General features: G+C 44.6%; 1 protein-coding gene and 1 long non-coding RNA gene across 2 annotated transcripts in view; one reads left to right on the forward strand and one right to left on the reverse strand.

The window, feature by feature from the left end:
* SLC2A12 (solute carrier family 2 member 12) overlaps window positions 1–8772 on the reverse strand; it is a 59172-nt gene extending 50400 nt beyond the window's left edge. Inside the window, 1 exon segment of the mRNA XM_025925876.2 lies at window positions 8459–8772. Within this exon segment, the coding sequence (XP_025781661.2) occupies window positions 8459–8573 (115 nt within the window). The 5' untranslated portion in view covers window positions 8574–8772.
* On the forward strand, window positions 8381–12963 carry LOC147581221 (uncharacterized). Its single transcript, XR_015251553.1, has 2 exons — window positions 8381–8566; window positions 9052–12963. It is a non-coding gene; the product is annotated as an uncharacterized LOC147581221 (long non-coding RNA).
* The last annotated feature ends 208 nt before the right edge of the window (window positions 12964–13171 follow it).

A 13171-nucleotide genomic window follows, 5' to 3' on the forward strand; every position in this document is an offset into this window, starting at 1 on the left:
AGAAAAGGTCCAGACAGGTTATCAAGTTGTGGGGGAGAGGACGGGGATAAGGGAACAAAAGGGCCACAGGCCTACAGATTTCAGGAAAGTTGGTTTACAAGAAATTCCCTATGGTAGATTTGACAGGATAATTTTAAAAATGGGCTCACCAAACATTTATTTGGATGATAGCTGTCTGCAAATCGTAGTAATGATCCACAAAGAGCTTATATGAATGGGATTTGAGAGTGTGAAGGAAAAACGGTCATGATCTGCACATGGATCAAAGCAAAGATAAGAGAAAAAGACTAATTGTAGAAAGTGAAGGTTAAGAATCCAGTGGAGACAGGAAGTTGATCAGAAGAACAGCAAGGCTCCTCGGGTATTGTGTGTATGCACAGAGAGGGCGGCGAGTAAGAAAACATGTGGACTTAGCCTCATGGGGGCTGGAACTGTGTTTATTTAAATATTAAAATAATGGTGGCCCCATGAAGCTGGAGGACTTTGACATGCAGATAAGGTTTTCTAGAACTCTCTAATTCTGTCCCCACTACCATCATTTTCAGAAACTTGCTTGGTTTCTCTAAACCGATATGGTCTCTTCCTAAGAATGCTTCCTCTCATGGTACTTAGCACACAAAGGTTTTGTGATATGGTCCCTGCTTACATCTTCAGATTTCTTTGTCGTCCTCTGCCCTCCACCTTCTTTGAACTCTGTGCTCTCGTCACACAGAAATAGCTGGAGGTCCCTGAATGTGCCATTTTGTCTTCTCAAAATTTGTACGCAAGCTATTTTCTCTGCTTATGATGCTCTCCGTAAATGCACTGACCTCAGTTATACCTTCTTGACTCAACTTCACTCTACTATCTTCCAGAATCCATCAAAACCTGGCTGAGCTGCCCCATGGGCATTCGTATGGCATTATATCCCCTGCCACGTCCTCCATCCTGGGTTTCCTGAACTCGTGTCTCTCTCCACCAGTTGGTAATATGTATCGGCATTGCACGCATGTCTCTTATTCACCCTGGACCCGGCTGTAGCACGTTTGCTAAACGATCATCTTATAATTATTTCGATTCTGGTAAAATCTGGTAAAATCTACAGACACGGATAATGTCCTCCTACATATTGCTTTTCACTCTGAAGTATCCAGCATGGAGTAAGTGCTCAATATGTACTGCCGAATTCCCATGTTCTTTAGTTTAGCGGAACAAATGCTTAATTCATTTGCTCATTTAACAGCTCAGCATGTACTATGCGCCAGCACCATGTTGGGCACAGATGGTAACATGCTCATCTGGATGAACAGTGCAGTCAGCAGGATGGTCTTTATGAGCACTGTGTTGAGAGATTTCCCAGGTTGCATCTGGACTTGGTAGCTCAAGATGGTGATACTTGTCCCACGTGCACGTGATCCCTGATGGAAAAGGCACAGCTCCTACCTCTTAGGAACAGTATTTTCCAAGCCCACAGTGCTTGCGATCCTCTCAGAGCTCTGACAAATGTACAAGAATGTGTATTTTATCCAGGAGCTTACAACCTTATAGCAAAAGACGTGTTGCATGGAAAATCAGGGAGCTAGCTAAAATCGAATGCAATAAAGTTCTGAAACGAGTTTAACAGGTACCCCAAATCAAAGATCAGATAACAGAACAGAGCAGGGAGTAGAGACATTGGTGCTGGATGGTATTACGGGTCAAGTGGGTAAAACCGTGGATTGGATCATAGGATACTGACACTCTGATATTATCCATGCTACCTGGAGTGAGTCCCTTTGGTTCTCTCCAGGAGGTACCCGGGCTTAAGGTGAAGGTACAGTCAGGAATCAGAGTGCCTGATTAGTTACCAGCTAGATTGTGACATGTCCCTTAACCTTTCTGTTCCTCTGTGTCCTCATTCCTAAGATAGAGATATTAATATTACCTACTTCATAAAGTTGTTATGAGGATTAATGAGGCAGAAGAATGTGTTGGGCATGGTAGTAAGCATTTGGTTCTCCTGGCCTCAGTTTCCTTATCTGTGAACTGGGGATAGTAGTACCTCATTGTGTTATCGTAAAGATAAAAAGGAATAATAGTAATAGAAACATTTGACCCACAATAATCATTCAACAGAAATTTGTGTCGTCTGGATCAGTGGGGTAAAATCTCCATGACACAGAAATAAACCTTTGAAACAGTCTCTCTTACTGATAGCAAAGGAAGCAAAATGATACCTTGTTTCCAGCATAACAATTATGCCTTTTCATAAATTCTTGAATTCCTTTGTTTTTGGTAGTACCTACATAATTGGGTTTATACCATGAAAAATTCTTCCCGTGAGTTTGCCTGGGGTTTCAACAATCTTGTTTCCCAATGGAATTGAAACATTTTATTAGCTTGGGAATTCTCTCTCACCACAAACTGATCTTAATCACAATTTATTTCTCTGTTCTTAAAAGTCTTGCTGGGGCACCTGGGTGGCTCAGTCAGTTAAGCCTCTAACTTCAGCTCGGGTCATGATCTCCAGTTTGTGAGTTTGAGCCCCTCATCAGGCTGTCTGCTGTCTGCTTTCAGCATGGAGACCACTTCAGATCTTGTCTCCCTCTCTCTTCTTCTCCCCAACCTGTCTCAAAAATAAATAAACATAAAAAAAAAAAAAAAAGTCTTGCACCTCTGAGGCTGAGATGCCATTTCAGGCTGGTTTCTAAATTAACATTGCACATTGCTCCCAGCACCAACTTCCACAAAGTATGGAAGCAGGTGCATGTAGAACAAATTTTGGAGAAAATTATATGGACATAACCAGCAGCCCCAGAGTCTGCCTAACTGTGCCAGGCAGACCTGAGTCATGAGTGTTCCGGAGAAACAATTACTTCCAAGGGGAGCACAATTTAACAGCTTAAAGGTGAATTACACTTGATTTACTCAAGGAAAAAAAATACTCCTGTAAGTCAAACAAAGGACTGCATTTTTCCCCCTGGTATTTTGGCAGAACAATATAAAGTAAGGGATTGTTCGAAAAGAATGAAACCTACTGAAATTAAAAGGATGTAATATATTATTTTCGTTTTATTATTACTCCTATACCTCAATTGTATAGAAAAATTCGTATATCACTGAAGTATAGCCATTTAGCAAATGTATAAATGAGTGTGCTGTGTTGTGTGTGTGGGGTTTTTTTGGTTTTCTTTTTTTTAATTTTTAATTAATTAATTAATTTTTAGGATCCTATGGGATTAGCAGTGCTGTGACATAGGAAGTAAAACGGTACCAATGAGCCAAAAGAAAACAAAATTAAATTTTAAAAAACATGTATGATTTTATGATTTACTGTAAAGGTTATATAGCTGACTCTAAGTTTCAGCTGGGAACTATCTGGGGTGATTTCAAGTCCTTTGCCTTTAACGGAGATTAGGTACCTTCTGAGGGAAAACGGGATGAGAAATTATCCTTATTTGGTATTTGGTCAAACAGCCCCTTGAAATGAAGCCCATTCTAACCTTCCCCCCCCTTTCTCACCATATCTTGGTATCTTTTTACATGGCTTTTATTCTCTATTTTATTCAATAACTCATCTTCTTGGGGAAGACTGTGCCCGAGGAAACCATTGAACTAGGGAACCCAACTCTGCTCAGTTTAAGAATCTTCTACAACGAGTTCTGGCTCACAGTCTGAGTCAGTAGGTGTTTTGCTGAGAAGCAGAAACTAATTGCACACTAACAGGGGGCGGGGGGCAACTGGGAGCTCTCAGAACTTTTTAAACCCTGAGGCTAATTATTACTTGGTTCCTACTACTGAGAAAACGCTACCTACAAAACCAGATTCAACAACTATTATTGAACGAGAAGACAGTCCCACCTATCTACGGCAATTAAACATTGCATTTTCAAATTGGCTGACTCCCCTTGGATTTACACATTTAAATTGGAGTTTTCCTCGGGCAGCTACCGGGTGGGTTTATTTTGAGGTGTTTTTGGTTTTGTTTTCGTTTGTTTGTCGGTCTGTTTTTTTTTTACCTGCTAACATAAGATTTAGCCCACCAAAAAGTACCCCCTTGAAAATTCACAAACAGTAGAAGTTAAGGACTACCACTAGGCATGTTCCTGGGATCTCAGAGGCCTCAGCTCCTGCGAGCAATCTGACCAGACTATGCGTGATATTACAAATATTTCACAACGGGGATGGGGCACTGACCCATCAGAAGAGGCATTAGCTGTAAAACCAGCTCAGGCACAATGTGTCTGCTGACTGATTTCAGTCCTCCGGGTCAGTCACACCGCTTGAAGGCTTCATCCATGTCTGCCAGGCCCTGCCTCCTGCAGGCTCCCTCCAGTGCATGTCCGCAGCTGTGGTGGCAGCCAGGGGGTAGCCTGTGGAAGCAGCAACCTCTCTGCCCTCTCTAGGGCACAGCCATTTCAAAGGGAAACAAGAGCCCTGGCTGTGTGAGCCCAACACTACCGGGAGTCTGTGGTGAAACAGCTTCCGCCATGTTGGCTCAGAGCCTTCTCTCTCCCTAGATCTCAGAGAAGCCATTTGCCTGGCCCTCACAGTCACAAGGAGCCTCAAACTGAGGCTTTTGATGTGATTTTCAAGTGAGGTTAAATGTACAGTCATAGAGATAAGCTGACCGAAGTGAAAAGGGAGATAATCGTCTTTAAATCTGTTCTTATTTCCAGACAAGAGTCGACAGTCTCTCAGAGATTCACATGTCTATCAAGCCTGCCATTTCCTTGGCAATATCAAGCTGTATAGAATAGTTTTTTTATTGTTATCAGTCATCAATTTGTTAAATGCCTGTGTGTTTAAAGCACAATAATCTGTGTCACAGGTTTTGCCACTTTTTAATGTAGGGAAAGCCTGGGAAAATGCTAATGGCTAAGACCTGGGCCTTCCCAAAATGACTGGTTTGCTGTTAGACTTGCCCTTCTCACAACCAAGGCTCTGTTAAGGGGTCGAGTTGATTGGCCTGACTTGCTCTTCCCTGGGGACAAGGTTCCTTCTAAAGTCTGCTCAACTCTCTTACAGGTAGACTGTCCATCGGGCTGCCCAAGGAAGCCTGAGAGAGCTGGGCTTGACTGAGTTTAAGGGGGCCTGGTTCAGGCTAACCCTGGGAACCCAAGACTCAGTAAGAGCATAGTAAAAATGCCCTACCATCAAAAACATCGCCTGCATAACCAGAGTAGTGACAGACCTGTGGTTTGCTAATGTGGTCCCACCCAGGACCCAGCTCAGGACTACAGGAGATAGGAAGGGATCAGGGAGCAGCCCGCCTCAGGCTCTTCCTTTTCTTCACCCCCCTTTCCACTAAAGAGGTGCCATGATTACCTCTCTTACATGCTGACCACCTACTTCAGCTTTTCCTTTGTCGAAAGGAGTTTCACAGCTTTAAACAAGTTTGAAAACAACTGCCTTTGGATACTCATCTGATTAGCCCAAGTGTACATTTCTTAAATCTCAGCCTGTGGCATTTTGGATTTAGAAGGGTCTCAGGGGGGACGAAGCCCAGCCCCTTCAACTGGGCCAGTGAGTCCAGCCAGTTATATTGATCTGGGTTCCAGTGCAGCCGGGGCTCCATTGCTTGAGAACTTGCACTCATACAGTGAATATTGTTCTTGGTCTCTGATCCTTTGGGCAGGTGCTGGTGGGGTAAAAAGGGCCTCAAGGAAACTCCTCTTAGCCTGATCTGAAACATGAAATTGGAGGGGCGCCTGGCTGGCTCAGTCGGTTAAGTGTCAGACTTCGGCTCAGGTCATGATCTCACAGCTTGTGAGCTCGAGTCCCGCCTCGGGCTCTGTGCTGACAGATTGGAGCCTGGCGCCTGCTTTGGATTCTGTGTCTCCCTCTCTCTCTGCTTCCCCACTCATGCTCTGTCTCTCTCTTTCTCTCTCCCCTTCAAAAACAAATAAACATTAAAAAAAAAAGAAAGAAAGAAACATGAAATTGGAAGAGTCTGGAAGACCCATCTGCTGAGACAGAGGAACAGGCATCCAGCCCCCCAGGCCAGAGACCTCAGGGTGAGTTTTGCACCAGCCCTGTGAGAACCTGGGCCAACCACACATCCTCTCTCACTTGTGTGAGATGTTGTAGCACTGTGCTTTTCTAATATCACCTACACAGCGGTCGGCTCTAGGCACCAGGATTACGTATTGAGCTTAACGCTGCCTATAAGGTCAGTTATAACATGCCCGTGAATACTAAAAAAAATTACTAAAAACATACACGCTTTATGTCGTAACTGATTGAAAATGGACTTAAGTTCGTTAGCTTGTAGTCAATGGAACAAAGAATTCTTTCCAGTTTCAGAGGAGGTTCCCGGGGTGAGATCTGCCAACACTTTTATTGGGCGTAAGAGCCTTAGGAGGCGCTAACATGGAGTCTGGAAATTTTTGTGTGGATTTGTTTCTCAGTATCTCACATGATCTAATTACTTTGTCCTGGGTTGTATGACTCATTCGTCTTTGTGCTTTAATTTCCCCATCTAGGAATACAGAAAAACTTGTATCTTCAAATGCAGGACTAGGATGGTAATTATTGAGCATACGTAAATACTCTGGATTTCCTGGATGAAACTATGGGAATGTACAAAGAGGTCAAAAGAACGATTCGACACACATCATTTCATTAAAACCTCAACATTTTCATAAAACAGACTACAGTATAATCCCAAATCGTACAGCGAGCCTGCACTATGCCTTCCGTAGGTACAAGTCCATACACATAATTGCCTTGGATACCACGACGTGTCTGAGACAACTTACGAAAATTTGTACTAATAAATCTAAAATGTTTGTATCCATCTAGCACAAATCAAAGCTTTATTCATTTAAGATTTGGGGGAGACGTTTAGGCTTCCTTTCTTTTCTACGTAATAAAGGTTCATTTACAATTAAGTTAAAAAATAATTTACCGTGTTTATTCATTTTATCATTTCTTTGGAAACCAGTTGCATTGTCAGTTGAATCTTGTGCCTTTCTGAACACTAACACCTGTGACCTTCCTCCAGGATGACCGTGACCTTGCGCAATTTAACCTATTAAGAGTACATGGTGCTTTCAAAGCCATATCAGAATTAAATAGTCCATATTTTTAATTGTTGCCGTGGAGGCCCCTTCAGGACAAAGTTTCTTTTCATCCTCTTTGTGACGTTCTCACAGGCTGTTTAGCGAACCCTTTTGTTGACATGGCCACCTGAGCAAGCTCGGCGGTTCAGTCTTTCAGGAACTCGGAGAGAACATTGCAACTCTTTCCTTTACCCTCAAATACAAGCTTCCCTGGCCTGCTTGGAGACGTAGGAGCCAGAGAGCACCCTTGGAGAAAGGGGTAGTTCTGCTTAAGCGAGGGAGAGGCCGTCCTGAAGGATGACCTCAGGTACTCATTCTGGACCAGAAGTGGGGAAGTAGGAGGAAGCTGAGGGGGAACAGGGCAGAGAAGAATGACAGCCTCTCATTGTGGAAGAGCCAATCCATGCCTCCGTCAGAGGGGTCGTGGATTCAAGTCCAAGATCAGACAGACCCACGACGCAAACGTGATTTGATAGATCCACTGCAAGGTGAGAGGCACATGCCTTTTGAATCAGTGTTCTGGATTGTTCATGAAAACTGGCCATTTTCACATTGGCCATTCCAATAAATGTCCTGGGAATCTATGGTAGGCATGGTGAAGGGGCACAGAGCTGAGGAAAGCTTCAGAGAGACAATTATCTGTGTTCGATTTAATTTCCTATTACGATTAGTTTCCATTCCTTTGGGAACCAACTAACAGAGTAGGAAAGGCTAGCCAAGAGCTTGCAGTGCGTTTGTGGGAACTGTAAATGTTTAAGTGAAGGAAAGCATTTGCTGTAGCAAAGATAACTGGAATGAATTAAAACTTTTTCCAGTTGCGCCTCCAGAAGGAAAAAGGATTCAAGGACGCTCAGTTTGAAAGGCCAGTTTGACAGTTAGGCAGGAGCAAACGGAGCACAGGTTTGAGGCCTCCCTAAGGCTCAAATGCTCAAATGCATAACCAACTAGACGCTGGGAAGTTAAAAAAGAAAGTTGATGTTCATTGATTACGTAACTAACAATTTTCCAGAGCCTACTTAAAATACTGACTTAAAACATGGTGGTTCTCCATGTTCCCCCGTTACAGATTGCCCATTTGTGGCAATCAATGAAAAAGTGTGTGTGCGCGTGTGTGTGTGTGTGTGTGTGTGTGTGTGTGTTTACACATGTGACTCCCTTGCCAGTCACTCTTCCCCAAATGAAAAAGAGTTACACATTATGTCAACACAGTCCACGGACCCATCGTGCCAGCAGTGGGACTTCAATCTCCACGTTACAGCTCCTCCTTGCCTCTCCTCCTCCCACCGGATCCCGTTCCCTTCTCTCCACGCACCGTGCACGCTCACGTGTACACACACACGCGCGCGCACACACACACACACACACACACGCGCGCGCGCGCGCGAGCGAGACCCGAGCACAGCTTGCTCCTCCAGCCGGTCGGTGCCTCACTTTACCTCTGGCCCCGGGAGGATGCCGGCTGCCGCTGGCCGCGCCGCTGCCGTCCGTCTCGGCCGCTCTCCCCTTCGGGTTCAGCAGAGCGGGGCCCTCTCTGTTTTCAACAGGTACCATGGTCGCGGAGAAGTTACAGCCGCTCCCGCGGCCCCGAACCACCCCGGCTGCCCCCCGTGACAGCGGCGGTCACTGTCCCCATGGTAGCATGCTTAAAGAAGGGTGGAAAAAAAAAAAAAAAAAACTTCGGGCAAAGCCAATGTGATTTGTAACCAACTTTGTTTCTATTTCCGAAGGCTTTGCCCTTTTCGGTGACACAGGCTGTTGCTATTTGCAAGCAGCCTATCAGACGCAGTGGGAGGGCCGTGTCTCCGAGGATTGTTTTTGCCTTCAGATGCGGAGTTGGAAGCAAGGGGTTAAAAGGCCGGGGCGCTCAGGGTTTGGCCGCAAGCTGGGGTTGGTGGGGGGGGGGGGGGGGGGGAGCTCTTGTATGCCCCGCACCTTTGAAAAGAGGCAGAGAAGAGAAACCTGCAGATTTAAAGGGAAGCTGAGAGGGACGGCCCAGAATGTTCACAGATGGTATCACTTAATCTTGCAGAGAGGGGGACAATTTATGCAAAGACATACCAGAAGGAAAAGTGTGGCAGTTTTTCAGCAAGGCTGTTACTCCAAGAGTCGTGATACTCACCATTTAAACAAAGCATAAGACAGCTTTGCTGTTTCGGCCTGATTTTGCTCTAGGTGAGTGTGGTATGCACTCTTCCTCCACAAGGCCCGTCAGACGGATCCAGGCCCGAGACCAAGCGTGCATGAACTCATAGGGCATAGATTCTTTCGACTTTTTATACCCTGGGATGATCGCAAAGTAATCCAGTTTATTTATGCATAGTTGTCTTTATGAGAGGAACCAACCGCTCCCCCCCCCCCCCAACCCCAATCTTCGTCAGGTTGTGTGATTGCCTGCTTGTGGGAGGAGGGTGTTTCCAATTCAGAGACGTCAGACCGATGACCCATTGTGTGAGTGTGGTGGCCATAGACTCGGAAACAAAATCAGGGAGTGAGAAGAAGATTTTGCCCCCCGATTGGTGAATATTATTTAGATAAAAAGGTCTTACAGAGTTGTGATGTTTTACCTTCGGCTGTATGTTTCAGCAAGTCGTGTTTCGCGAAAAATCTTCGGAAATTGGGATCGTTTTAGAAAATCATTAGGCGTGAAAACGAAAATTTACGGAGCACGTACTATGTGCCAGCAATTGTGCCGAGGGTATTAACTCAGATGATTCTTTTCTTTGGAGATGATTCTTCTGAGAAACGACAACAGCAACAACAACAACTTGTGAGGCAGGTACCCGTGTTACAGAAGAGGCAATGGACGCTGAGAAAGTTGCCTCAAGTGTCACAGCTACTTTAGTGGCGGGGCTGAGACTGCAAAGCCAGGCAGCCTAATGTACTCCTACATCCGAATTTCCCAGCCTTTCCTTCTCTGACTTTCTTGGCTTCCTTCCCTCATCAGCCTTTCTTGATTTTAGGAAGACGCCCTGAAACATGCCCTTTTGACCTAGTCACTTCCCTGGACGGAGAGGCCGATCTGTGCTGTCGGCAGAAGCTGAACCACTCTGGACTCACTTTTGACGCCTCGGCTGGATCATAACACAACTGTGAAGTAACTTATCATGTGTATCTTTCCTTCGCTCATCACCAGATCGCTTTATATTTGTTTTATCTGTCCAGGAATCACATAGCGAATGGAAACAAACCTGTAGGAACTCGACTAGTATTTACCGTGCACCTGTCATATGTATGCTGACCCTGCTGAAGCTCTCCAGATATCGCCCAGCCCCCTCCTGGTTCAGAGGTGAATATACCCCCGGATCAGCTTGTCCCCACCGAAGAATGCGTAGTGCAATGATGCTTTAGTTTTAATTTGTTCCCAGAAGGTGTTATGATTGTAAGAGCTGTACTTTTTATCTGTGACACACATACATCTCTCATCAGCTCTCCATATTCTCTTTGCTTCTACCTTTAAAAAAATTTTTTAATGTTTATTTATTTTTGAGAAAGAGAGAGAGACGCAGCATGAAGGGGAGAGGAGCAGAGAGAGAGGGAGACACAGAGTCTGAAGCAAGCTCCAGGCTCCAAGCTGTCAGCACAGAGCCCGAGGCGGGGCTCAAACTCACCAGCTGTGAGATCATGACCTGAGCCAAAGTCAGATACTTAACCGACTGAGCCACCACCCGCGTGCCCTTGCTTCTCCCTTTTCTGCTCAGAACCAGTGACCTCAATTGGCGGGGAGTGGTGGAGGGGAGGACATATTCTTGCACTTGGTCAATCGTGTAATCGCCTTGTTTAATGATCCCGGGCCCTGCGTCTCCTCCAGCGGCTTGTGGGCATCATGAAAGTGTCAGGGTGTTTGCTGTAGTCTTTGATCAGAGAGAAGACAAACTTAATTCTAGAATTCTTTAAGTCTGGTTAAAAGCAATTCTCGCTTTACTTTCATGGTCGAACTCTACTGGAATTCCTAAGGCATAATCCAACAAGAAACCAAAAGGAATGAGCAAACAATGTGACTGACTACCTTGCCTCCTGGTAGAACTAATTCTGTTCCTCATTCCCTTGTTGCCCTGATGTGAGCCGTGGCTATCCCGGTCTGTCCTGTGCTCGCCTCACTCTCTTAACTCCGAGAAAAGGGAGGAGATTCCTTTCACCTGGGCTACAGGGGAATATTCTTCTGCCTAAGTTTCCTGAAGTAACCTGTATTTCTTCATCATAGTTTGCACATTTATAATTTATAATGTATTTCTTGGTGTAGATCGATCAACTTTGCCTTTTCTGCTAGATAGCAAGCTCTACGAGAGTATGGAGCATGTTTCGTTCATTATGGTATTCCAAGTGAATATTCAGTAAATATTTGCTGGCTAGCAGGCTGATCCCTGTAAATGCAACCAATGCTAGCACTGTTCGAATGCAAACTCCGAGAGAACACGTACCTACGTCTGGGTGTGCCCTCGTCCATCTCTGTCCCCCCAGGTCCTGGCACAATACCAGCCATGCTGTATAAATCCTTGATCAGTATATCTGAAATAAGCGAGTGCTCACAAATGAAGCTTTTAGTGAGCTGAAGACCTGTTTACTTTTTAGGTATCAAAACCCATTTGATGATTGCCTGTAACACTCTGGCCTTCCTCTCTCATTTCCGTTAATATCTTTGGAACAAGTATCACCATCGGCTTTCTGTCCCTCTTCCATGGAGTTGGAGCCACTGCTATCCTTAAAAGCTGTTCCCCACCCCCAAGAAATAGATCTTAGCAGACAGCACACAGTTTGTTCCTTATAACCCCAATAATTATGCCACACACCGTTTTAGACCCCCTGCTTGTAGATCATGCTGTGGAATCCTAAAAGACATATCGTGGCTGATAAATTGGCAAGATAGGTAAGAGGGGACCAGAGACAAGGCCGGAAGCATTGCCAGGCACGTGAATGTCCTACTATATTCCAGGCCTATTTTTGTGGCGAGTTTTTTTTTCTTAACATCACAACTTTGTGAAGTAAATACTATGACCCCCATTTGCAGAAATCGAACTTGAGAAGTTTATGAGCATGCCCAAGATCAAAAAGTACTTTGCAATGTTTTATCATGAAAATTTGCAATAACACAGGAAAACCTAGATTCTCTAGTCAACATTTTACAACATGCTTGCTCTTGGACTTGTATATCCATCCCTCTATCCATCCATCGATCCATCCTGGTTTTCATGAATTTCTTTTTTTTAAATGTTTGTTTTTGAGACAGAGCGAGCCTGTGTATGCTCGCACAAGCAGGAGAGGGGCAGAGAGAGGGAAACAGAGGATCCAAAGCAGGTTCAGAGCTGACAGCAGAGAGACTGATGTAGGGCTCATACTTGGGAATCTCAAGATCATGACCTGAGCCCAAGTCGGACGCTTAACCGACCGAGCCACCCAGGCGCCTCAGTATTTATGAATTTCAAAGTAAGTTGAAATACTTTGGGATGGGTATCATTCCCTAGAGTTCAATATTTATTTGTTTTAGTTCTTTTTTTTTTCTCACTTTGAGACATTTTACAAACAACAAAGTGCACAAATCCTAAGGGTACCATGACGTGATTTCATGTGCACAGTCCAAAGCTCTGTTAAGTTACAGAACATGCCCATCATCCCAGAAAGTTATTTGTTATCTCTTCTGAGTAAATTCCCATTTCAGCCTCTGGAAACAACCAGTGCTGTGGGTTTTTCTCACATGGGTTACCTTTGCTGGTTCTGGCTCTTCATACCATGGAATCATAAAGTATGTACTCTCGTAGAAGGCTTGTTTCGCTGAGCGGAATTTTGAGATTCACCCATGTTTTTTATGTGTATTCTGTTCATTCTGTTATTGCTGAATAGGATTCCATGGGTGACGATGACACGGTTTATTTATCCATTTTCCTACTGATGTGTACCTGGACTGTTTCCAGTTTGAGCTGTTATAAATAAAGCTGTTATGAACATTCTTGTACAGGTCTTTTTGTGGAACATAAAATTTCAAAGCACAGCGGTCCAAGTCCATTTGATTCCAAAACCCACATGTTTTCCACCACACCCCGTTGCTTCTCCCCAGTGTATCCTACGGCACTATGTTTATGTGCGACGTACCTCTGGAGTTTTTTAACCCTAAAATGGTTCATTACAGTGTAAGCACAAATGGGGAAATATGATCT

Source organism: Puma concolor, chromosome B2, assembly GCF_028749965.1.
Source record: "Puma concolor isolate L17-30 chromosome B2, mPumCon1.1.hap2, whole genome shotgun sequence".
NCBI classification, from domain to species: Eukaryota; Metazoa; Chordata; class Mammalia; order Carnivora; family Felidae; genus Puma; species Puma concolor.